Source organism: Poecile atricapillus, chromosome 2 (assembly GCF_030490865.1).
Source record: "Poecile atricapillus isolate bPoeAtr1 chromosome 2, bPoeAtr1.hap1, whole genome shotgun sequence".
Taxonomy (NCBI): domain Eukaryota; kingdom Metazoa; phylum Chordata; class Aves; order Passeriformes; family Paridae; genus Poecile; species Poecile atricapillus.
The window spans coordinates 42,871,371-42,895,575 of NC_081250.1; the positions used below are offsets into that span (position 1 = coordinate 42,871,371).

General features: G+C 45.4%; 1 protein-coding gene across 4 annotated transcripts in view; it reads right to left on the minus strand.

Annotated features, from left to right (window-relative positions):
* Positions 1-5,553: 5,553 nt before the first annotated feature.
* Positions 5,554-24,205, minus strand: part of MTURN (maturin, neural progenitor differentiation regulator homolog) — a 29,266-nt gene continuing 10,614 nt past the window's right edge. The window contains exons 3-4 of one of the 4 annotated variants that reach the window (XM_058832005.1): positions 9,583-9,631; positions 5,554-6,825 (exon numbers count right to left, since the gene is read on the minus strand). In XM_058832005.1, coding sequence (XP_058687988.1) covers positions 9,584-9,631 — 48 coding nt within the window. In that variant the 3' untranslated portion in view covers positions 5,554-6,825; position 9,583. Of the gene's footprint in view, positions 6,826-9,582; positions 9,632-14,847; positions 22,318-24,205 lie in introns of those variants that run through there. The other 3 variants (XM_058832004.1, XM_058832003.1, XM_058832002.1) reach the window with 3 other exon arrangements.

A 24,205-nucleotide genomic window follows, 5' to 3' on the forward strand; every position in this document is an offset into this window, starting at 1 on the left:
TAGATTTTTGACAAGAGTTTTTTTAAATCTGCTCTTAGAAACCTTTAGGGACAGAGACTCAATAACACCCCAGTGTCTCACAATGCCCAGAGTTAGGAAACTTAATTCTCTGGTCTAAGTCTCCCTTGCTGAAACTTAAGTTCAATTTTCTTTGTCCTGCCTGTGGTGGAAAGACCATTTCCTGCCCATCAGCAACAGCATGTTTGAGGGCTGCAGTCCTCATTCTAAATCTTCTGTTTTCCTTTCTGGTCTTACTGAGCACTACCCATTTGTACAGTCTTTTCTTACTGGTAGTGTTATTTAGACACTCCTGCTCCCCTGGGTCATTGCTTTCCTTTGAATACTGAAATACATCAAGTGCTTTTGTTTTCGTGTGCTGGTAGATGCCAAATACAGGTTGCCAACAGAGCTGTGGTGCTCCCAGTGTCTTATGGATAACACTTACCTGAGTGAATCAAGTGTCTCCCACACATTTTCACCACAGTGTGTTATCATCCATGCATGTTAAATTGGAAACTGTCACCCTGAGGTCTTTCTGCAGAGCTTCTGGTGGCTAGGAACACCAAGAGCTACAGAAGTAAAATGGCTCAAGCAGTGCCCTCCAGATCAGAGGCAGGTGTGGGAAAAGGCAAGAGGAGGTTGGTTTTAGAGAACTGTGTGAAAAGTAGGGAAAGAACAGGATGTGGGAAAGCAAGTGTCAAGGGTTCACAGGGAAGCCCTCATCAGAGTTGCAGCCAGTTCCCAAACCACTCTCCTGCATTCCAGCCCATCTTGGAGTTTTCTCTGTTTGGTCCAGACAAACCAAAGCACTCACAACCTTAAAGAGGTCCATGAGGTGGTGAAGGTCATTCAATATCAAATTCAGATACACACCTGGAGTCCTCCATGAAGGTTATTCTGCTGTGCCAGAGCAGGGTTCAGAAGTGAAACCAGCCAGCAAAGCGAGCACTCGGTGCTGTAAGGGTGTGCCAGGCTCGTTCACAGTCTTCACAGCACTGTGGCTCCTCTGTGCTGAGCGCAGCCCCCTCCCTCTCTTCCATCTCTGACAGCAGTGGGTCAGGGGGGTACAGTGCTGCATTCAGAGGTCACAGCACAGCGTGGTGACAGCATCAATGCAGGGTCAGAGCACAGTAAGGATGACTGATGGGTCATCCTTAGGTGGGGAGTGAGAACACAGAACCTGCAAAGCTCTGAGCATATTATGCTCTCTTGTTACCAATTTTCATTTGCATTGAGAAGTTAGCTTTTTTTTCTAATCATTGCCAGCACAGAGCATATTTCCTGGCAATTTGGAGTGATCCAGTTAGATAAGATGTTCTCATTGAAAGCTATATTGCTTGGAAATGAGGAAGTCTGTGTTTGAAGAAAGCCACCTTTTTGTTTTTCCTTGATGCCCTATTGTTTGTCAGGCACTGACAATGCTCGATGCCATGTGCGCAGCATCCATGCCTGGAAGGAAGGCGTACACCCGGTGAAGAGCGGCACAAGGCTGTCATCCTGGCTGCAGAGAAACAAAAGCTCCAGGAGGCACTGCTGTCAGGAGCAGAGGGGACAGAGGGCCTCGCAGCTGTTACCCTCCGAGTGAAGCTCCCTATTCACTCACCTCCTGCCATCCATGCTGATCTCGGCTCCAGATATTGCCCCCTCCCTCTACTTGTCACTCATGAGCCCCCAGGGATGCTAGTGCCACACCCTCTCCCCTGCAGCAGCAACAAGAAACTCTGTTCTGAACTCGGTTTAGTAGGAAGCCTCACAGCAATAATTAGAAAAGATTCAGGATTTGGTTGGGGTTTTGTTGTCTGTCTTGTTGTGGGTCTGCAGCAATGAGCCAGCTCCCGTGCCCCCAGCATAATTATTTATGAATGTTCCATAGAGACCAGGTCCTGTCAAGAAGTGATTAAGCCAAATGCTCGCTGGCTGCACCCCTTGGCTGTTGTGGCAGTCATCCTCACTGATCACTGGCAGAACAGGATACTGCCCTTATTAAAACAGACTAGCTAATTGACTCCTCTGGGAAGGAAAGAGTTCCAAATCCTCATCTGCCTGGAAAGCAGCAGACCCAAAATCCCTGTTTGTATCTCTATAAAAATACACGCATAGGTGTTCACATGACTGTAGTTAGTGCATACACACTGGCATGTGCACACAGGCATCAGAGAAAGGTGATAATGACATCTTGAGATCTCCTGCATTGTGTGAGGCAGTGGGCAGCTGATACGGTGGTAGGTGGATCTCACCAGGCATCACAGAGATGACAGCTCAGTACAGCTGTTTAGGGAAAGAGAGACAAATAGCTGAGCCCCTTCACACTGGCCCCTGATGGACAGTCCCTGCCTTGCTGCCCTCTTTGCTATGCCACAGTGTCATAGACCTTCTCCCAGTTTGTGGTCTCACAGGCCATCAGCAGGACAGAGGCTCTGTATTTACAATATTCTGTATTATTTGCACTCTTAGAAAAGCAGGAGCACAGTTTATCCCATGTCTTGGAGCACTGCTATCAGTACTTGGCCCACTGATCCATATTTCTGCAGAGTGCTGGGACTTGTGAGTGATGTGGCCACCTCAAACCTATATCTCCTATCAGTCATATATCCTAGACATCTGGTGTGGTGTGATCAGTGCTCTGATGAGGATATGAGAGGATAAGGATGGATGAGGAGGAGACACTGACCTGTGATTTGTCTTCTGTTGTGCAGTAAGTGCTAACACCAGAAGTTTCAGTATGTGATGGAGATGTGTGTTTTCTCATATGAAACTAAGTTTTGTTTCCCTTTTTTTTTGTTTCCCAGGGGAGGAAGGTTTCTACAGCTATTTCTGGTCCCCTCCATACATGTTCTTCCATAAGTACTAACTAGTTGAGTGAGATTTTGGACATCCACATCCTGTGTTAAGTAACACATTCCAGCACTTGAGTACGTTTTGGTGAAGAACTTAATTGAACTTGCCTTCTGCTACTTTTATTTAATTTTCTCATCCTCTTGTATTGGAGGAGAAAGTTAAAACCTTTTTCCTGTTCTCCACAGTCACATCACTTATGACTTCACAGACCTTTAGTATCTCCCCTCTGCATTTTCTCCTTTACAAGAAAGAGTCCCAGAAACATTTATCAATGTTAAGTTTTAGCTGCCATTTTATTGCCTGCTCCCCTTGCAACTCTTTGCATTTGGTTTTGATTTTATTACACCTATTAATTCATTTTCCTACAGCTATTAACTTGAACTTTCACAGATGAAGAATGGGTATATCCTGGAGCCATGGCTCACGTACATCACAGGTGAGAGTCCTTCTGCTGTGTTGGAAGGACCCTTCAAAGCAGGAAGTCTCGGATCTGATTTATGATGTCTCCAAGGAGAGCTTAATTTGTAACTCCTGAACAGAAATTCCTAAAGATTTCAGGAGCAGTTAGCCCCACTCTTCTGGCTGAGCCTCATGCCTTGAAACAGAGAGGACACACTCCTGGTAGCTGATGCCTTTGGGAGAGGTGCAGGGCACTGATTGATGTAACTGGATATATGTTCTACTCTGCTACAGTGGAAGGATAGAGCTTGCTGAGGCATGCAGGGTCTTGTTTTAACCCAGTTTTCAGAGGGAAGAGGCAGCTTGCTGTTCTGCCACCAGTCTGTGGTTGTTAAAAGCCTTAAAACACTGGTAGCAAAGGGCAGCTGTCCATGGGTTAGATACAAAAATAATTTCTTTTGACCTGGAACGAAGTTCCTCTCTTCCTACTTTCACAGTATCATGTGCCACCAGAGCAAAAGGATTTGTAAAAGCCTATAAATAAAACATTTACCAAAAAAAATTCAAAAATGGGGCAGCTGCACTTCCATAAGCCTCTGCTTCTCTCTGCCATAGACACATCCCTTACGTGCCCAAAAGATGGGTGAGGTGAATGAAGTAAATGCTGAGCTGTGAATTCCTGAGCCACCCAGCCTGTTACTAATTACCATGATTAAATATTGACACAGTGACTGCACACAGGGCTCCCAGGCAGAGATCAGCCTCTGTGGTGGCAGCAGAGAAATCCAGACAAAGAAATAGTTCCCCAAGCACTTATACTGCAAGACCCCATCCTACAATTATCATCCCCTGGGAACTGACAGCATGTGTGAGAGCCTGAAGAGCTCTAGCAAGAGGCAGATGGGGCTCAGGAGGTTTCTGACCCCAAACCATTGCCTTTGGGACTCCCTTTGCTGCAGTCTCCAGCAGCTGGGTAGGGTGAGCAGGATGAGGCAGCACAGAGGGATCTGCTTCCCTGCAGCAAACACAGGCTGTTACTCAAAAGAATAATAGGGCCCTGCTGCTCTGGCTGCCAACCCCAGGGCATCCTCAGGGAAGCTCCCAGACTGACCTCCCAGTCCCACCGGGCTGCCTCCCTGTAGGCCTGCCCAGGCTGGCAAGCCTGGTAATTGCATCCCCCCACAGGCTCCCTCAAGCATCTTATGCCTTGTCCTTTTGTGGGTCCCAGTTAGAGATCAGGACAAAAGCTTGTGAATCTTCACTTGACATTGCTCCTATTCAGGAAAATGTCTAATATATGTCTAAGAATATCCTGCACAAGGATGCACAAACACACCCAAAACAGGAAGATTGTGCCCTAGGGACACTTGCTGCCAGAACACAAAAGACACTGGGGGCTGTAGCTCCTTCTTCTCTCTCCTCCTCTTCCCCAACACTTCTGGTTCACTTGCTGGGCTGTGTGCCAGGGGAGCAGATGTACTACAGCATGGTTTTTACTCCCATATCGTAGCCGTGTCCAGTGCTGATTTTGACCATGGTCATTTTTTAATACAGCAGCTGACTTGGCCATAAGCAAAAAATAAAATATGACCCTTCACAATTGCAAACTGCCCAAAGCCATCTGAGCTCCTTCTCCTCTGGGAACAAGAAGCAGTATCTGTGACACTCCTCTGTATCCAGTGCATCTACTAGCCCAAACTCCCTTCCTTCCTCATTAGATTTTCCCTCTTCATCTTTTAAAATCATACTGGGCAGCTGCAGAAGCCAAGATGAATTTGTGCCAGGTTAGTACTTGCAAAGCAACAGAATATTAAGTTTCTCAGCTTAACCCTGCTCCAGTGCTAAGGTTTTTAATGAATGCTGCCTGTTGCTTGTGTTCAGAACAATCACTTCTAAGTCTGAAGCTCTAAGGAGCATTTGCTTTGTGGCTGAGCTTTCTCATCCTGATGCCAGAGAGAAAAGTATATTTATTTCAAAAGTGATGATGACAGAGGTAGATTTTGAGATTATATTTGCAGGGAAACAACTAAGACACAGCTTGTATATTGATACAAAAAGTTGCAAAGCACAAATTTCTCCATTCCCCCCATTTCACACTGCAGCATCCAGCAGCTTTGCCCCGTAGGGTGAAGGGCTGCAGCAGCTGCAGCTGCTGTGAGGTTGGATGGGACCACCCTGGCTCCAGCTTCCCTCCTTGCTCTCCCAGGGGCAGTGAGGATGGGGGGAAAGAGGGAGGAAATTATGCTGCAGCTTCTTTCCCCATGGAGTATCAGAGGCTGCAAAGACAGGTGGAGGGAAGGGGCCAGAGAGGGGACTAAGGTACTGGCTTCGGGTTGTTGCTTATCCCCTTTCAATGTACCTTCCACTAAGGATAGCTCATGCTCAGAGCCAATGGCAGCCCTGAAAAGTACTCACAGTACCTACTTACTTGGGATGGGGAGAGGAAGAGGAGAAGACAGGACACAATATATTTTATTATTCACCCCAGACATGAACAAGCTGTTAATTACCAGACTGTAGCACACACAGCTGTAGCACACATGGTTTATACTGGAAACTGTTGTTTAAAGAAAATATCAAGGATGATATTCCTTTGGCTTCTGGTTTGCCTGTAGTGAGCATGTTGCTTGGTACTTTAGTACAAGCCTGGTACATTTCCAGTTAACCAGAACTTAGCTGGGAAGAAGCCTGAGCCATCCTCCAGGTTTGCAGATGGGCTGGGACAGGGGCCAGGGAAGCTCGATTTTGTTCCACTCCGCCTCAGACCTTCCCCTGTTTTCAGGGAAGATGCTGGGGCTGAGGGGGTCATTTAACTCAGGTGTAGGCCCCATACATCTGGCCTGGTTGAATTGGTTTTTAGCAGCTGAGAGCTGCTCAGTGTCCAGCAGTAGGAGAAGTGCTTATCCAGTGGGAATGAAGGGGAGGGTGATGTGGGAATTTGTAGAGAAGGAAACATACTTTGTCCTGATTTCTTCAGGTACTTTTGTAACCTTGAGATGAGTGAAAGGACCTTCAGTCTGTTCTCCCACTTCTGATGATATTTTAATAGTCATTAATTAACACAGTGGTGCATTCAAGTACTTGAACACTCGTGGTTTAGGTGTAACTTCAACCAGCACTTGAGGATTGGGGATGAACATTGTGGTCCACAGCCAAACAGCTGTGAAGCACCTACACAAGAAGTGACACACCACCATCTCAGGCAGTCATTTGACTCACATTGCTTTCAGCTGTAGCTTCTTGTCTTGCTATTCCTCACCCCTTAAGAATCCACACTTGTTACTTCATTGTCTCCTGATTTGGGGCCAAAAGGTGAACCAGCCTGGGTTAGAAATAACTTAATCTGTATGGAGGTTGTTTTCAACACAAGTCAAGTCTTCAGTCTCTTCATTGTGTGTCCTGACAAATAGTCTCACTGACACAACTGAGAGAACAGGGCTGGAGAGAAATGAATGTGCAAATGCAGAATGAAGTCTCACTTGAGCCAGACCTCCTCCAGAAGTGTGCATGCCATCCAGGTGCTGCGTCCTGCTCATGCTGCTGCTGCTGTGCATACAGAGGCTGCCTATTGCTCATGCTCTTCAGAACCTGCGTGGGCAGCGCAGTGGTAAATGCACTCTAAATATGAGTATCAGTAACTGCTTCATATCTACTGAGGAGCTGAATGTGTAACGAGAAGGCAGAAGTTCAAGTGGTAGTCCCAAGTCTTGCTGCTGTTGGCTCCTCAGTGACTCTTCCCTAGTTCCCATTTTTTCTAGCTCTACTTCCATTTCATACATTAAAACACATAACAAAGAATTTCTATCCTTGTTTATGCAAATCTGTAGCCAGAACTTTAGTTATTGAAAGAATAGCATGGGCTTAAGTACAATTTGTCTAATTTTCTCATTAAATTAATCCAGATTTTACTCCCTTCTTGAGAACAACTAAATACATGGTGGTAAACTTATATCTCTACAAATCAAGTACTTATTGTCCACCTAAATTTTTTCAGCCTTCTTTCAAGTTGCTTTGTCTCCTGCTTTCCAGAAGAGAAAACTTCAAACACTTAAGTTCAGCCTGTAAAAGTTGTTCATGGGTTGGCACAGAGTGTGAGCTGAGACAAATGTTATCCCACACTATCTGTCACTTCAAAAGCCATCAGTCCAGAAAAAACAGACTGATGATTTTACAGTAAGGCATCCATGGCACATCTGGTCCTATAAATACATCATAGTGGAGACTTCTATAGGTTGTCAAGGGGCAGATCTGTATTTATGGCACCCAATGAAGAAAAAGAGGGAAAATTCATTTCCTGTTTTGAAATGAGTCTCAATTTTATCATAGGGAAAACTACATCATGAAGCTGACTGCAATTTAATGTACACAGCTTTCCTATTTAGTCATTAAGCAGATTATTCTCTGCTGGATGGATGTGTCATTCCTTTTAATGTTAATGATAGTCCCACATATGCCATGACAGAATAAATGTCAAACTATGTGAACCATTTAATCCCTAAAGTAAAATGGAGTAAATCCTTCAAGCAATGCAGGATCTGCCAGCAAAGTGATGGGAGCCTGTGAAGGGTATAGAGAACTTCTAACAGAGCTGAAATGTAGGGATGTTGCTTTGCCAGCTTTGGCAGCAAAGCCTACTGAAGATGTTCCCATCCATCCTGTCCCCATCCCTGTCCCCTTGTGCTGTCATCCCCGAGTTGATGCAACTGTAAAAATGAGCTGCCTACAGGACTGAGGTTTAAATCACCCCTTCAGAAGAAACCAGAAACCCAGTTGCCCTTGTTGGTCTTTAACCCAGCTCATTTCACAGTTCTGCAGACAGTCATAGCAGAGGCTCTGGGAGCAGCAAACAGTGGCCAGAGTCCAGGAATAAGCAATTAGGGAAGGACTGAAGAGAAAACTTTCTACACTAGTGTAGGACGGAGCAGGCGAGCTAAAGGATGTGGAGTTATGCCAGGGTGCCTGCCTTGGAACACAGAGCATGGTTGTGCCACCTCTGCACAGGGACACTGTCCCACAGAGCTGTGGCTCGCCCAGCTGATGACTCCAGCATGGTTTGGTCAGCACCTGGCTTTTCACCTGTGCCTTTGCCCAGGCTTTGAGGTGGACTGTCCAGTTCTTCTGGATCACAGCCAGGTTATTCAAGGTCCATCCCTGTTGTCTGCTCTCTGAGGCACCTGTAGAAGTCATGGACACATGCCAGGCCAGCATGACTCCATGAGCCAGAAAAACCTGAAGTTGCATGGAAAAGGAAACACCAAAACATCCTTTAGAGTTCTCTATGCAGCAATAAAGCAATTGTTTAGATGGACAAAAAGCAGGAGCTGGATGAAAACCAGCTCTAAGATTCACTGATTAAGCTGAAGAGGAAACTGGGATTTTACTCTTTCAGGAGGCTCTTGTAACCACTGAGCTACATCAGTAAAATCAGCTTTAGCTGTGTATTTTCACACTGATTTTACAACTTAAGGAGTTTATCAATAAACAAACCCAGTGGCATTACTTAATATCTTGAGTGCTAACTTGTCAGGTCAGAGCCACTGCAGAGGAACTAAGCTGGTCCTGCCCAGTCTATTCCCATAGGATGAAAATCCAGTGGGTATCCCCAGTAACAGCCTACCTGCAGACCTGGGATACTTTCATTCCCTGCACTTTGTCACAAACATGTATTTCTTTAAGAAATGAAGAAGATTCTTGTCTTTGGAGTTGAGAATCTTAAAGGTCTTTTCCAACTGTAGTGATTCTATAATTCTGTGATTTCTGAGGTAACCCTCATGGTGTTAATGCAAGATTATATCACATGGAGTTAAAGGAATGCAGTCAATCACAGCAGAGGCTGGGAATTAAACCAGACTTCTGATGCTTCAAACAGAGCGGGTCATCAGATGAAGTTGTTTCCTCCCCACATAGGTTTTTCTTCCCTGGATGAGTCAGTCTGGATTCACATGGTAATGCATACGAGTTTCCCATATGGTACCAACAGGATATGAAAGAGAAAATAGCCAGGAAGGTCCACTCTGCAGGTCTGGCACGTCAGCCTCTGCGAGCCCCATTTGCCACCCCACCTTCTCTTGCCCTCCAAGACTGATGGGGACTTTGCCAAGTCCTGATGTGTTGTTGTGGTCAAGACAGCTCCACATGCAAGGCTGCTGCTCAGTGGCTGCTGACAGTGGCTCCTGCTCATGTGTTTGACCTGCTCTTCTGGCTGGCTGTGGTTTGGTGAACTGCATCCTTGCTCCCACACTCCCTGCATTGGATACTCTTTGCTGCAGTAGTATCAGCAACAGAAGACAGAAGGAGGGAAGAGGACAGAGGACCTTTCAAAGGATACTTGAAAGAAATACTCACCTTAGCTAGGAAGGCTTAGCTGTTCATCAGAGAGGCTGTGAACGGTGACCTGTTTTGGGGGTGACAGGGGAGATGCCAGTAGAGATGTAATTCTGAGCATGGTTGCCCATTAGGAAACCCACCATCTCCATTGCCAGAATAGCTAATATGAACACTGATTATTTCACCAGTCTTCTCCTTCCTCTTGGAAGCTCTACTCCTCTGCTATCACAGCCAATGAATCATTTTTATGGGATATTGAGAATGCAGATTGAGACTATTTAAGTACCACTGCTGGAAAAGAGTGCATGCATTCTGAGAAATGACAGGTGACAGGTACTGACTGGAAGGTTTACTCTGCCAAAGGCAAAGGAGAACAGGGGTTGAGGAACCTGCAAGACCACATGAGCTGCCCAACAGATGTGGGGGCATCAGTAGCAGTACTCAGAAGCATGCTATTTACTTCTTCTGTGTAATTTGCTTGCGTGTCTAAATGCCTGATACACAACAGCAAGCATCAGGCCACTGCAGATGACTGAATGTCTAAACTCGGTCACTTTGCTTTGATTGTAGTAACTCTCAGCATCATCATCCTGTAGGCCTGGGCAGGTCCCTTCTCCATGGGTAAGGCTTGCCATACAGCATGAAAACAGCCCTGTTGCAGGGCCAGTGGGAGGAAGGAGACTGTTAGGGAGGAAAGCATGGGTTTTATTGTTCTGAAAGAACAGTTGGTGGTGAAAGCTCTAACGTGTGATAACATGTTCATGCAAACAGACATGGTGACAAGCTGTGCCAAGGGTGCAGAGGACTTTAGCCTCAGAGCTGCAGCAGTACCTCCCTCACAAATCAGCAGATAGCCCTGTCTGTCCAGTGTGGTTGCTGGCTAGGTGTGGAGCACTGTGGCAGCAGGACAGCCCATAGTTGTAAGGATTTGGGGTCCTGATAATACTCTTTTTGCAAAGGTTGGAGAAACTGAGTGACAGGGGAAGGGGACAGAGGCTGGCTGCAGCTCCTGGAGCAGGACCAGGTACAGAGCACCTCCTCCTGTGGAGGAGGAGGAAGAGGGGCAGTGGCTGCCATTCATTGTTTGCGTTCCACATTGAGGACTTTTCTTCTCTCCAGAAACACTCCAGTTTTGAGATATTATCTCCACCACTTCTTACATGCTTTTGAAGACTGCTTAGTGGTGGATCTGGCAGTGTTAGGTAAAAGGCTGGATGATTAATTAGAAGCCTTTTTGAACCTTAATGATTCTAACCCAGAGATGGCAAGTCTATCCCCAGTTTCCCTCTTGAGCTCTTTTATGTGCTGATAGACGAAAGCATGTTCCTGGGGCCTTTGGTGATCTGCTGCTCCAATCTATCTTTTAGCAGGGATGCTTCACAGGGACAGTTACCTACCTGATTGCTCATCTCTGCCTGGGAGGGTTCAAGGAGTGCTGATGAACCCTGGTTAGTGATCACATTACCGGTTCTGCAGGTACTGTCCTCCCTTTTTTTGTATGACATAACAAGAAAACTGTACATTGACAAAACCTAAAGGAATTTAGCAAGAGCCTTGCTCTGGTGATTCCCAGAAAGGTGCCTCCTGCTATCCTGCAGAGCTGGAAAAACACACACTAATGCATTGGTCCTGATGCACAGTTGGAGAGGTCTCAGAAAACGTTTCATTATCCCACTTTATATCTGCAGCTCATGGACTGCTGCATCCATAAAACTGTCATGCCCTCAGTCTCAGATATTTTGCAATGGCAAGAAAGGCTCCATGGTCTGTGCTTTGTAATTTAGCTTTTGCATAGATAATTTTATTGCAGCCTGCTACACTGACTTCAGAAGGCTCAAAAACCAGAGCTGAATTTATCATGGTTAAGGCATTCACTTTCTATAGCCAGAGGCACACGGAGGAGGAGATATGTGACCAGCACCCAGTTGACCACTCTAGGCATGGCAGCCAAGGGGGCCATTGACAGCTGGGTGACACAGCAGCAGCCTTTTTCATAAGATGATGTGAGCTGGGCACAAACTCACAGGCTCAGTTCCCAGAGCTGCCACTCCCCATCGCTGCTACATGACTCACAGGCAGCTTGAAACCTTCCCTGATAAGGGGCTTGCAGAAACAAAAAGAAATGCAGTAAACAGGGAGTAATAGGATAATAAAAAAGAAAGACCTCCAAGAGGAGCCAAAATAAAAAATTCCAAACTTTTATTAACCAAACAAGACAGTGTGAAGGCATAAAAACTGGCACTGATTTTCTGTGTGAATCGCTGCATTTCTAGCACTATGTGTCCTCCTAAACCAAGACTGCAAATCTATGCTCTTCGCTAAAGCTGAGCATATGATCCTTAAGGATGCAAAGGAAAATGGAGAGCTGTGCTTGGAGGGTTTCCAGCTGATCAATAGGGAAAAGGGCAGCCATAGACCTGAGTATGCTGACCAGGAGAAAAGCTAGGGAGAAAGAGGCATATTTTGCCAGTTGCACTCCCAGTTATTTAGCCCCCAGCTGTAGCTGGGGAGAGGGTGAGCAGCGTGTAAGGTGAATGCAAGCTCACATCCACTCAAGGTAACTCATTTTCTCATTACTGAGAAATGTGCTGCACATGTTGGCAACATCCTGCAGGCACTGGTTTCAGGCCTCCCCCGTGACAGGGCTGCTTGCTGCAAGGCAAAAACATGGAATGCATGGACAACGTCCATGCTGACTGGACATGGAATGACTGTCTGTGACCTACTTGTCAGCCTCAAGTTATTTCAGTGTGACAGAGATTGGGTCCTTCACAATGCTGTTCCAACCTCAGAAGCTGAAAAAGTCCAGGGAAAACTCAACTCTGCCTCCAGTCCTGGGCTGGGGTCGCAGGTAAAATGAGTGCCTGCATGAAGCAGGCTGGGATTGCAAGGATCTGGGCAAGCAGAGGTAACATCTGACCAGCAGCTGCAGCATGGCTGAGGCCAGCATGGCACTGTGCACACAGGTGAATGCTGAGAGCAGAGCAGTGTGACCAGCAGCCACACCACTTTGGCACTGGAGTGCAGATGCACACACACAAAGCACGGCTGGGGCAGAGCTTGCTCTGCTGGGACGTTGTTTCTAATGCTGTACAGTCCAGCCATGATCCCAGAAGGAATGGGTACCATTGGAGCCAAGAAGTGTAGGCACCAGCTGCCACTGCCCCGTGGAGCTTTGACAATGTTGGCACCCGTCTTCCAGCTGCTTCTCCCCGCTGCTTCAGGTTCTCAACCTGTTTGTCTGCAAAGAAAAAGCCTGTCTCCAAAGCAGGACTTCCTGCCCCATGAGCTCATTCTTTTCTTCCCTGAAAGAAAAAGGCCTGATCACTTCGCTAGCAACAGCCAAAATCACCAGAGAGAAAAAACAGGGTCTCACAGGCCAGCAGCAAACTTGCTTTTATCATTCCTGCAAAGCTACCATCAGCTAGAGCTGTTTCAAAATACAGGCTTTGCTGACCTCTAGGGGACTGCTACAAACCCAAAACCATAAAGGCTTCAAAGCACATGCCATATTACAGCCCTTCTTCACGGCTCCTCAGGAGCCCTGCGGTGGGGATAACACAGCTGACACAATCCACTCCTGGTCTCTTTAGCACTACTAGGAGCTGTAAATAAAACCCTGGCTCCAACACTGCCTCTTCCATCTCACCTTTATGGCAGCAATACCTCAAGAAATGTGTACAAGCAAGGTTAGGTTGTTGGGGAGATATTGCCTGCTATCAGACAGCCTCATTGCTGCTTTTCAGCATGGGGAAGCATACTGGGAGTTTCGGGCTTTCAGTATCAGTTTGTCTAATAAAAGGTATAAAAGCCTTGCCTTGGTGTCACAAGCACAGTAGTACTCAATGAAAAGCATGGATGCATACACCTAAGCATTGTAAAGGAAGTTAAATGTGCTTTTTTACGGCATTTCATCACTCAGTAAATAAGTGGCAGAAGCAAGAACCTTGTCACAGAGTAGAAGGAACATGGAGAAAACATAAAATCTGATGTGGTCCTTAAAACAGCACATGGTGCTGCCAAGGGCAGCAACAGCATTTCCCAGCTGGCTGATTGAGGACAGAGGTGGGGAACAGAGCATTAGGTAGGAGCCAACAGAGGCAGCACATACTGCATACCTTGAATGAACCTGTTCTTGATACTAAGCCAAAGCCTATCATAGCCCTAAAGAATCCTAATTCCTTGATCTGGGCAAGGTGTGATATAACTTTGGAGAGCTGGAGCGTGGACAGACTTGAGCTGGGAAAAAAAACCTGTGCACATGGCAGTGCCCCTGGCTGCAGCCACCACCTTGTAGGGCAGCTCCCCACCTCAGCAGGGCAGATGGCTGTCCCTGGGCTGAGGTTCATGTTAGCAGACAGCTGATGTCTCAACCATTTAAATTCACTTGACCTTCTGATGCAGGAAGAAGCCCATCCAGCAGACCTGAGAGGGCAGCAGGCTCCAAGCAGCTGAAGAGGTGTTTGGGAACAGCACTGCTTCCGCAAGGGCAGCTGTATCTGTAGCTGGAGCCTAATTGCCCCAGTGGCTTCCACCATATGCAAAGGTCTCTCAAGAGGCTCTGGGGCCCCTGCTGTTGGGATCATGTTCCAACTCGAGGGAGGCAGTCCTGGCAGGCACTCCACCAGATGCAGGAATGACTTTATAGGCAGCACTTGGGGTTCTGAGCACGTCAGAGGGTATGTAACTGATGTGCTCCTACTCAGTGCTCATGCCCTGGGAAGTGCCAAAAATACAAGGCAAGTGCTAAGTTAAAGCACTTCCTCTTCCATGGGCTGGAAGATGTCAACCCACAGAGGCTCATGACAACAGGTAATGACTGACTTGACTCTTTCAATTAAATCAGGGTGAGAAGATGTCAAAGCGGCAATTAGGAGTGAAGTGTTTAAAGAAAAGAGACAATTTGAACAGAATCACCATATTCATCTCAGCATCATTACATGTCCCTTATTTAGAACAGATGTCTCCTCATTCTGTGCAAAACAGAAAAGGACCTATGAGGTCTAAAATACTGGCTCATACACAACAATTTCTGGCTTCTGACAGCAAATCCACTGCCTCAGACTGTGCCAAACCAAACCACCTGATAATTCTGGGTCCATCAAGGCTGGCTTTGCAGTGCCCAAATCTCAGATGACATAATTTTCTCCTTACACCTGCAAACACTGTTTTATCCCATTGAAGTCAAGCCTGTGCCACATGCATTGTAGCTGTGTTTTAACCCCTCAGATTCACAATTGAGTTGATTCTGTTCACAGAGAAAAGACACCATCAGTCATCAAAGTTTGGTAAGCTCTTTAATGGGAAGCTCATGGTGTAATGACACTGCTGGATTTAACACCTTGGTGGTAGATGAGGATCAGAGGAAGGAGAATCAGAAGGCAGGCAGTGCTCCACTGAAGGCTTACACCTTTCAAAGTGCTGAACAAAAGGGCAACTTCTTTTGCTGACTCCTTTCACAGCTTTATAGTCCCAAAGACAGATAGGTCTTCCAGCCAGAAAAATGGTGGAAACCAAACCAAAGACAGCCTTGGCACGGTGTGGCACATGACTTCTGCTTGATGTGTGGAGGGCTGACTAGTCCCTGAATTAGTAAAGGAAAACTTGACAAAAGAATTGCATTGACTGAAATCCAGAGCTGACATTTCTACCACCACCACCCCTGAAGATGAAAGCTTCTTTTACATGCAGTGTTACCACAGATCTTTGCCTACATGAGCAACAGCATGTTGGTACAGAAAGGGAATTTCAAAGTTCAATGTATTTTACATGAAACCAGTAAGCTTCACTGTAGTCAGCAATAACTAGTTCAAAGAAGTTTGGGGTTTTTTTCTTGTAGACAAATGAAGGCCCTTTTCATTAATCTGTATTTTTTTTTACATCCAAGCTCATACTGACAGTGCAGTGCTACTCAGCTCTGTATAAATTGGGGTTTGCAATAATGTGGGTGTGTCTTTAGGGACTGTCTTTCTTGAAAAAAAAAAAATCAGCAATGATAAAAAAAAAAATCAAACACAGATCATGTAAAAGACTATTTGGCTCACTGAACAAGTAAATGTGGTTAAGTGAAGAGGTTTCCCCTGCCCACCTGCCACAGACATCAGACACCAACAGTGCAACTAAGTCTCAGAAGTTCAATAAAAACCCAGTGACAGGGTCTGCCCTCTATGGACCAAATTTATGGACTCTATTTAAATACCTGCATTGGAAGTGATGTGCCCTGAGCCTTCAGCTCCATTGTTACCCTGCAACGATGACCCCAAGTCCAGCCTGTTACAGGGTCTAGGAGCTGCTGCCCTGAGTCACTCCTGCCTGGCTCTCACACAAAGCTTTCCCAGCTGCAGCTGTCTGCAGAGACAGGCTGCTGGGGAGGAGGGGAGGTCCTGCCAGAATTAAACACATAAAACAAAGCATTTGCCTCTGCTCAGCAATTTACAGAAAAGGGCATCCAGCTAATGCCCCTGAAGGGATCTTTCCCAATTTCCCATGTCCTCTGGCCAGACCAAAACCAGCCAGCATTGAGAAAGAGACCTCCCAGTGCCCAAGGCAACCAGACAAGTCTCATTTTCTGGATGCCCAACCTGGAGAGCCTCAATGGGTTATGATTTTCAGACACTGGATTATCTGGCTAGACATAACTGCCTGTGAAAAGGTACTAGGTTTGGCACCTAAAATGACTGCTGTTTTCTGCATAACCCCTGTCTGGCATGGACCACCCACAGGTCCTCAAGGGACAACACATCTCCCATGCTATCTAATCCCCCTGTACAGAAAGGACAGTGTGACTCACACTGTTCTGAACTGCAGCTCCACTGATACACCTGCCTACAAGCTGTGAGAGGTAAAGAGGTGTTTCTCTCCTCCTTCCTATGCTTCCCTTCTTCTGAGAGTAAGAACTCCTGAGAAGACCACAACGCTAAGGAGGGAAGGATGGACACAGGGTAAAGATGCATCCTCACCTCCTGCCACTGCTAAAGCTAATACTGAGTGAAACAGTCATTGACATCAGCTCTGGATCCCAAAGATCAGGAAAGATGCTGAAAGAGGCTGGGAATATGTCCTGAATGGCAGCTTTCCAAAATAATGTCCACAATGGTATTGCAATTGTTTTTACTGTCACAGTCTCATGTCCCACCTTGCAGAGGGGTAAATGGCAGGGATCTACTCAGCAATGTTGCAGCAGACACTCCTCCCCGCTGCCCCCAGCCACCATCTCATACAGCACCTTCCATGGGACACAGTGACAAGATGCAGCAGCAGACATGCATGTCACTGATGCAGGAAAACTAACTATGGCTATTCCCAGAAAAAGTGTCATTCTTAAAAGAATGAGACTTTCAAAGGCACAGCACTATGCATGGAGGGAAACTGCCAAGAAAAGAGACAGAAGCAGGGCAGGAGATGGAGCTGAAGTCTGGTAAGTGCTCAGGTCATCATGCACATGGTTCACTATGCAGATACTTGGCAGGATGGCTTTGGCTGTCTCAGAAATCTCAGCATCTCCCTCTCTGAAGGGGCTTTGTTCACTCTTGCCCCTGCACTCATAACAGTTCTGAAATCTGCCTTTCCATCTGGCATCCCATGTATTTCTCATTGCCCAAGCAGCGCTCTGCTGTTTGCATTCATGCAACTCACATTCAGAAGCACCAGTTCTGCAAGAGGCTCTGCTCTGCTGTATTTATATTTAGTTGGAGCATGAAATGCCTATGAGGAAGGCCAAAGGAAAAGGGAGACCCTTCTGTGTCCTTTCATTACTGGTTTGCTCTGAGGATAGGCAATGACAGTGGTATCTCTGTTCACCCACAGACCTAAAGCACTATATATGCTACTGGACAAATAATAGTAACAGTCCCTTCTACAAAGTTGGGACTCTCAAAGGACTTATCCTGCTCCTGCTCAATTTTCCAGAGGCCTGCATGCAGAACTGAAAGCCTGCCCTGAATTCTCAGAGACTGAGACCCACCTAAAGCTCAGGGCAAGGCAATGGCAGAGCTACAAACCCACGTATCACCAAGTATCCAGGTCTGTAAGCATTTATGCATGTGTTGGCAAATCTTGTGTCTCAGTCTGGCAGCCTAGTCACTGGGTCATGCTACTCCTGATTAATTATTGAATGGCTACTAACTGCAATATGTGGTAGGAGGGAGGGAAAAATAAAATACAAATGAAATACAAAAACATTTTGTAGTACAACCAAACCAGTTCCACACCTCTTGCATCATTTGGCAAGTATGAAAAAGTAACACAGTAATACAGAAATGTATTTGGTCAAAGTAAGGAATCAATATTTTTTGATAAAATACATTCTATATTAATGCTCATTCACATTTATTACATGTAAATTAAATTTTTTATGTATAAAATTCCAGTTTATTCTCAGTGCTGCCTGGTCATGCTTCAGTTCAGCAGCAGGGCTCAACACATTCGGCTCCTAGCAAAGTGGGAGGAAATGAGAGCACTGATTTTTCTGCAGGACCAAGCCTCACACATCCTCTCGTCCTGCAGGTCCTGTCTGAACAAAATCTCACTGGCTTCAGTGGGAGTTTTGCAGGGGAGAGTGCTGCATAAGGGCTGGCTGTCCAGCACTTGCAGTCTGTGTGGAAGTCACTCAAATGGCATATGACATTCCAAAGCAAAAATGAGTTAGTGAATACAGAAAATAATAATAATAATAATAATAATAATAATAATATATCTACATAATTTACAGCGTTGTTTGCTTGCAACTGTATTAATGCTCAACCGCTCACTAACAATTCAATCAATATGCAGGGAAAGGTAGCAGAATGCAGTACACATTACAACCTCCTGCATGCAATTACAAGCACTGGATCTTAGTCTTTCCTCATTTCATTAACTTCTACCTATCCCACTGCCACCAGTGCCCAGTTCCCACTGAGCCTTGTGGAGTCAACCCCTCACAGCATTTAGGCCGGTCCACACCTCTGCCACAGGCCCCTGACACCGTGCAAGGCACATTTAGCAGCAGGTCCTCTGCTACTACCCATGTCCACCCTGCACCCTCCCCTCTGCTGTGCCAGCACTCATCTGTGCAGCCACACGCTGAGCCAGATGGTGGGACCGATCCATCTGGAAGCCTGACTGTCTGTAAAAAGCAGAGGGCTGTGTCCTGGTCAGGCTGGGCTCACAGCCCAGCTCACCATGCAAGTGTGTGGGGGGTGCCTGCACCTGCACACTGGTGCCAGCCACCTGCCCCTCAAACAAATGGCCTAGCAAACCTGAGCAAAGCAGGACTTTGTCTCCAGCCTGCACTACTGTGAATTGCTCACTTGTCGTTACACTAGAGCAGACAGAGGAAAATCAGCCCCATAAAATCTACTTCTGTGAGCCATAACCCAAGGGCTGGATGCTATGAAGAGAAAGGTTCTTCCAAAGGAAGGCTCTGTTTAAGGTTATAGCATCTATCCAAGCTGGAGAAGAAAGAAATATTTAGGGGCTTAAAGCAGGGATGGAAACCACTGGTCTTACATTTTATTTCAGTAAGCAAAAAGCCTATTGCTGCTGTACAGTGTTATAGAGTGAATTGCCACAGTTCTCAAGTCACTAGTCCATAGAAAATGTGCTGCAACTACCACGCCTATGCCTGCATGCTGAAAGAATGTACAAAGTTGCATTAAGCTCTGTTTCTCTTCCTTTTTTTTTTTTTTTTAATATTCTTAAACTCTTTTACAGTGTTGCAGACACTTCTGTGCAGACTCAGGTAACAAACATAAGTCCCAGTTATGGAAGATCTTTGTCTCTGACAGAAAAAATCATGCGCTATGCGTCTCTCAAGCCACCATCATAATTGTAAACCATCAAGAAAACTTGCTCTCTTTAGTAACCCTGGAAAAAGAGTCTCTAAAAAATCTATTGAAAAGGAGTTATCATTAACAACGGGGTTTTCAAAATGATGCAAGTTGTTTATAGGAGTTGTCCAAGCATATTCTCTTCACTCACTCTTTGTTTTTATAAAGCTAATTCTGTATAAAAGGGCTTTTAAAGCCTGTGACCTTCGTTTCACAATTTTTAAAAAATTGGAAAAAAAAGGAGGAAATTTAGAAACATTTTTCTTGATTGTGGAAAACAGCTGTATTACAACAGAATTACTTTTGCTTCTTATATTTTCAGTACAAAAGGCAAGTAGATAAAGAAACCCTGCATGTTCACAGCCTGGCACTCATCTGAGTTACTTGCAACTATGTAAAACAGGTAAAAAATATGAGGGGTTGTCCTCTTCATACTAAGACCCTCACCAAACCCTTTGGGGAGCAAGTCCCCTGATAAGTAAAACCTCACCAGATTTTATAGCAGCTGAAGCAGTATTTCAGCTCCCCTCCAATAAGGTGGAAATGCCCAGACTAGCTCAAAGGCCCAGGAAGAGGTCCAGCATAATTTTAAGAACCAGGTGCTGGCTGATACCCTTATGGCTTCAGTGTTAAGTTGCATTCAAGTTGCACTCAAGGAAGACCTCGGAAACTACAGGCCTGTCAGTCTCACCTCAGTGCCCAGTAAGATAATGGAAAATATTATTCTGGAATGATATATATGTATCTGGAGTACAATGCAGTCACTGGTCACAGCCAGCATGGCTTCATGAAGGGAAAGTCCTGCTTGTCAAAGCTGATTTCCTTTTATGACAAGGTAATTCACCTAGCTGATCAAGGGAAGCAAGTTGAAGTAATATATTTGGCATTCAGTAAAGCTTTTGATACTGTATCAAAAATACCCTTCTGACCAAAATTTCCAGCATATAGCTGGATAAACATGTCATGAGATGGGTGAGGAACTGGTTCACAGGCTGGGCACAAAGGGTTACAGCGAATGCGTGACATCAGACTGGCAATCTGTCACCAGTGGGGTACCACAGGGCTCCATCCTCGGCCCTGTGCTCTTCAACATCTCATTAACAACCAGGATGCAGGACTTGAAGGAATATTAAGTTCACTGACAACACTAAATTGGGAGGACCTGTCAACTCTCTGGAGGGCAGAGAGGCCCTGCAGAGAGACCTCGATAAATTAGAGATGGGCATCACCAACTGTATGAAGTTTTAACAGGGACAAGTGTCGGATTCTGCACCTGGGACAGGGAAACCCTGGTTGTGTGTAAAGATCAGGGAATGAGAGGCTGGAGAGCAATGCAGTGGAAAGGGACCTGGGAGTCCTGGTTGATGGCAAGTTGAATGTGTGTCAACAGTGCCCTGGCAGTCAGGAGGGACAAGCATCTCCTGGGGGCAACAGGCATAGCCAGGCAAGAGGGGGAATTGTCCCACTCTGCTCTGCACCGGGGCAGCCTCACCTCAAGTGCTGGGGGCAGTTTTGGCAGCCACAATGTAAAGAAGATATTTAACTATTAGAGAGTGTCCAGAGGAGGGCAACAAGGATGGTGAAGGGTCTGGAAGGGAAGCCTGGTGAGGAGTGGTCTGTTCAGCCTGGAGGAGACTGAGGGGAGACCTCATTGTGGTCTTCAGCATCCTCAGGAGCAGAACAAAGGCAGCTACAGATCTCTTCACTCATTACCAAGCCAGGACCTGAGAGAATGGCCTGAAACTGAGAGGTTTAGGTTGGATATCAGGAGAAGGTTCCACACCCAGAGGGTAGTTGGGCACCAGAACAGGCTCCCCAGGGAAGTGGCCACAGCACAAGCCTCACAGAGCTCAAGATGGATTTGAACAATGCTCTCAGGAACACTGTGTTGGCCACACTCTGTGGCTCTTGGGGTATCCTGTGCAGGGCCAGGAGCTGCACTCAAGGATCCTGATGGGTCTCTTCCAACTCAGCATATTCTATGATTCTATGGTTCTAATGCATGATGCCACAAGGTTTGAGTAGTAATTTGGCAGTGTATCAAAACCGGCAAAGCTTAAAGTTAGTTGTCATGCAGAAGTGGGATAGGCAATAGCTATTTTTAACTGGAGTTGTAAGAAAGCAGCACTTGCCTTTGGATCACATGGTGTTGGAATATCAGTTGGTTATAATGTGTGCTGCTGGTGCCAGTTACTCCCAGTTATTAATTCAGCACTTGGAAACTCAGGTGTCAGTGAAATGACATCAATATGTCTGAGACCTCCTGGATTTCCTGCTTCCCATTATTTTTGTTAAGCCTTCATATGTACTTCTGCAGCACCAACAACTACTAAACTACTGTTTTTCAGGAGAAGTCGTTCCATGTTTGGTACTTTGTCAAAAACCTAGAGCTGTTGAACTAAAAAGAGAAGCGCAGGATATGTTTGCTCTCTGCGCTGGTTTCCTTGGAAAGGTCACTGGTGAGGACTGGGCACTCTTCCCACACGCCTCCTACATTCTCAGTACTCTACATTCATGTCAGCAAACACTACTCTCGAACACAAATCGAAGAGACAAGTCAGCGACAAAACTACTTCTAGACTGATAACGGCAGAATGCTACCAAGACAACTCCATAGAAAACCCACTGAAGCAGGAGCAAAATTCAGGTCACTTCTTAGCAAAGCTCATCACGGATTATTATTATTATTTTTTTGGAACCATTTTTTGTAAAACTTTTATCTTGGCAGCCAGATATCCCCTTGTGATGTGCTAATTCAAACAGGCTAACGTGGGACCACCTGACCCCACCTGGTACCAAAGGCTTCCGAATTTTTTTATAGCTTCTCAGAAAATCACTGCTGACTGACACCCATCTGTTGGTGATCGGCTTCTGGTTCCTCTTCTTCCACATCTGCGTTATATTCTTCAAATGCATCATCATCAACATCTGGAAGCCCAAGTAACTACAAAGAAGAGAAAATACTGTGTAACAGTGAATTACCCACTCGTGCAGCTTTGCTGCAAATCTTCACACAAATCCTATGTGCACTTCTTAAAAACCTCAAAGACTGGAATAACAGTACTGAATAATGATCTTGATTCTCTTTCTCTCCCTTCTGGGATAAAGAAAGATTTGAAAATGCATCCTCACACCAAATTAAGTGCTCAGAGACCGGAAGATAAATAAAACCAAAACAAAGCACTTGCAAAAAGCTCTACATTCTTCCCTGAGGTCACATTATGAATTGTTGAGTGTTTAGACTTGGCAGTGATTTAACTTCAGAAAGAACCATGATAATACTGTAGTAGTAATAGTTGTCTTGGTTTAAGTTTGTATTCCATCAGCCCTATAAAAGCCAAAGAAGAAAGCATCCTTGAGAAGGACCGGCTAGTGTGGAGTAGGCAAGGAGTCCCTAAAATTCTAAAGAATCCACCATGTCAAGTGCTTCTCTTGAACACTTCATTCCATCGCAACAGACAAAGTTTTGCATGCTGTGTGAAGCCCTTGCAGTAAAAAATACTGCGTATTCCACTGAAATATTGTCCCATTAAACTTCTGCAAATTAGATTTGGGCTTCCAAGGAACTGCCAGCCCCTCTTCCTTGGACAATGTTTGGATGCCTCCACCTGATGGATCTGACCACTGCAACATCACCTCTTCAGTACAGGAAAAGGAGCAAACAGCCATGTTTAAACTTCTCCCCTCTCCCCCAAAAGGTTGCCAAGCCAACAGAAGTCAGGAAGACAGATAAACCAAATAACAGTCAAAATAATGCATCTGTTGTGGAAATCTCAGATTCCTACACTAACAGCTATTAATAGCCACAAAGCAAAATCACAGGCAGGCATTACTGAGAATATCATGTGTTTAGCTTGCCAGGGCTGGAAGAGCAGCACAGATGCATGTAACACCCTCTTTGGAGAGTGATGCAGCTGTTAGCTCTTGAAAGAGGCAAAGCCCAGAAAAACTGTGAGGAGAGTGACACTCTTTAGGTGAGAGCATGGAAATGAGAAGGCTGCAATGAGGCAGATTTTCAGGGACCTAAACTAATTCAGTCTGTGATCGACATTCAAAATTATTCAGTGGACATAAATACAAGGCATAGAATTAGCTTCTAAGTGCAATGAAGCTTGTATTCCTCCCTGTCACTGGGAGAAAATCAGATTTTTAGTTACAGGATTGCTTTGGCAGGGAAACGGAAGGAGAATTTGCTGACTAAATCCCCTCCTTCGCATTTTAAAAATACTTATGGAGAGACCCCAAATGGAAAACGTTCTTGTTTTCCGAGCAGAATAAAGGAATTGTCCCTATGCATACATATTTTTCAAATCAAATGCTTAACTGAACATGAACTGCTCAGTTCATTTTCAAGATGCGGGGGTTTTATTTCACGTTGAAGCTAAAATTAAAATACTCAGTTTTCCAAAGGCAAAATCAAGGACTCTTTCTAGACTTTCTTATAAAACAGTATTATTTTTGCTAAACTAATCTGGTATATTCAAATTAAATGTGAGTGTTGTACTCCTGTTTGCATCACCTGGCAGAAAGAGTTTTGACTGCATTTTTTTTCCCCACTTCTGGTCATAATTCCTCTCTGATTTGCAAAGAAATGAGTCACATGAATCTTCATTTTATAGGATACTGTATTACAAAATCAGCATGGAAAACACAAGATACACCACCAGAACTGCAAAGACATACACAATCTCCAAGGATGGGGTGTACATCCTGCTTTTCACACATCCCCTCTCTTCACCATCAGGAAATCCAGCTCCTCGTTCTCTGGAGCAGCATAAATCAGAGGGAGCAGTGTAAATCAGAATGATGCTGTAGACTTTAGTGGTTTTACA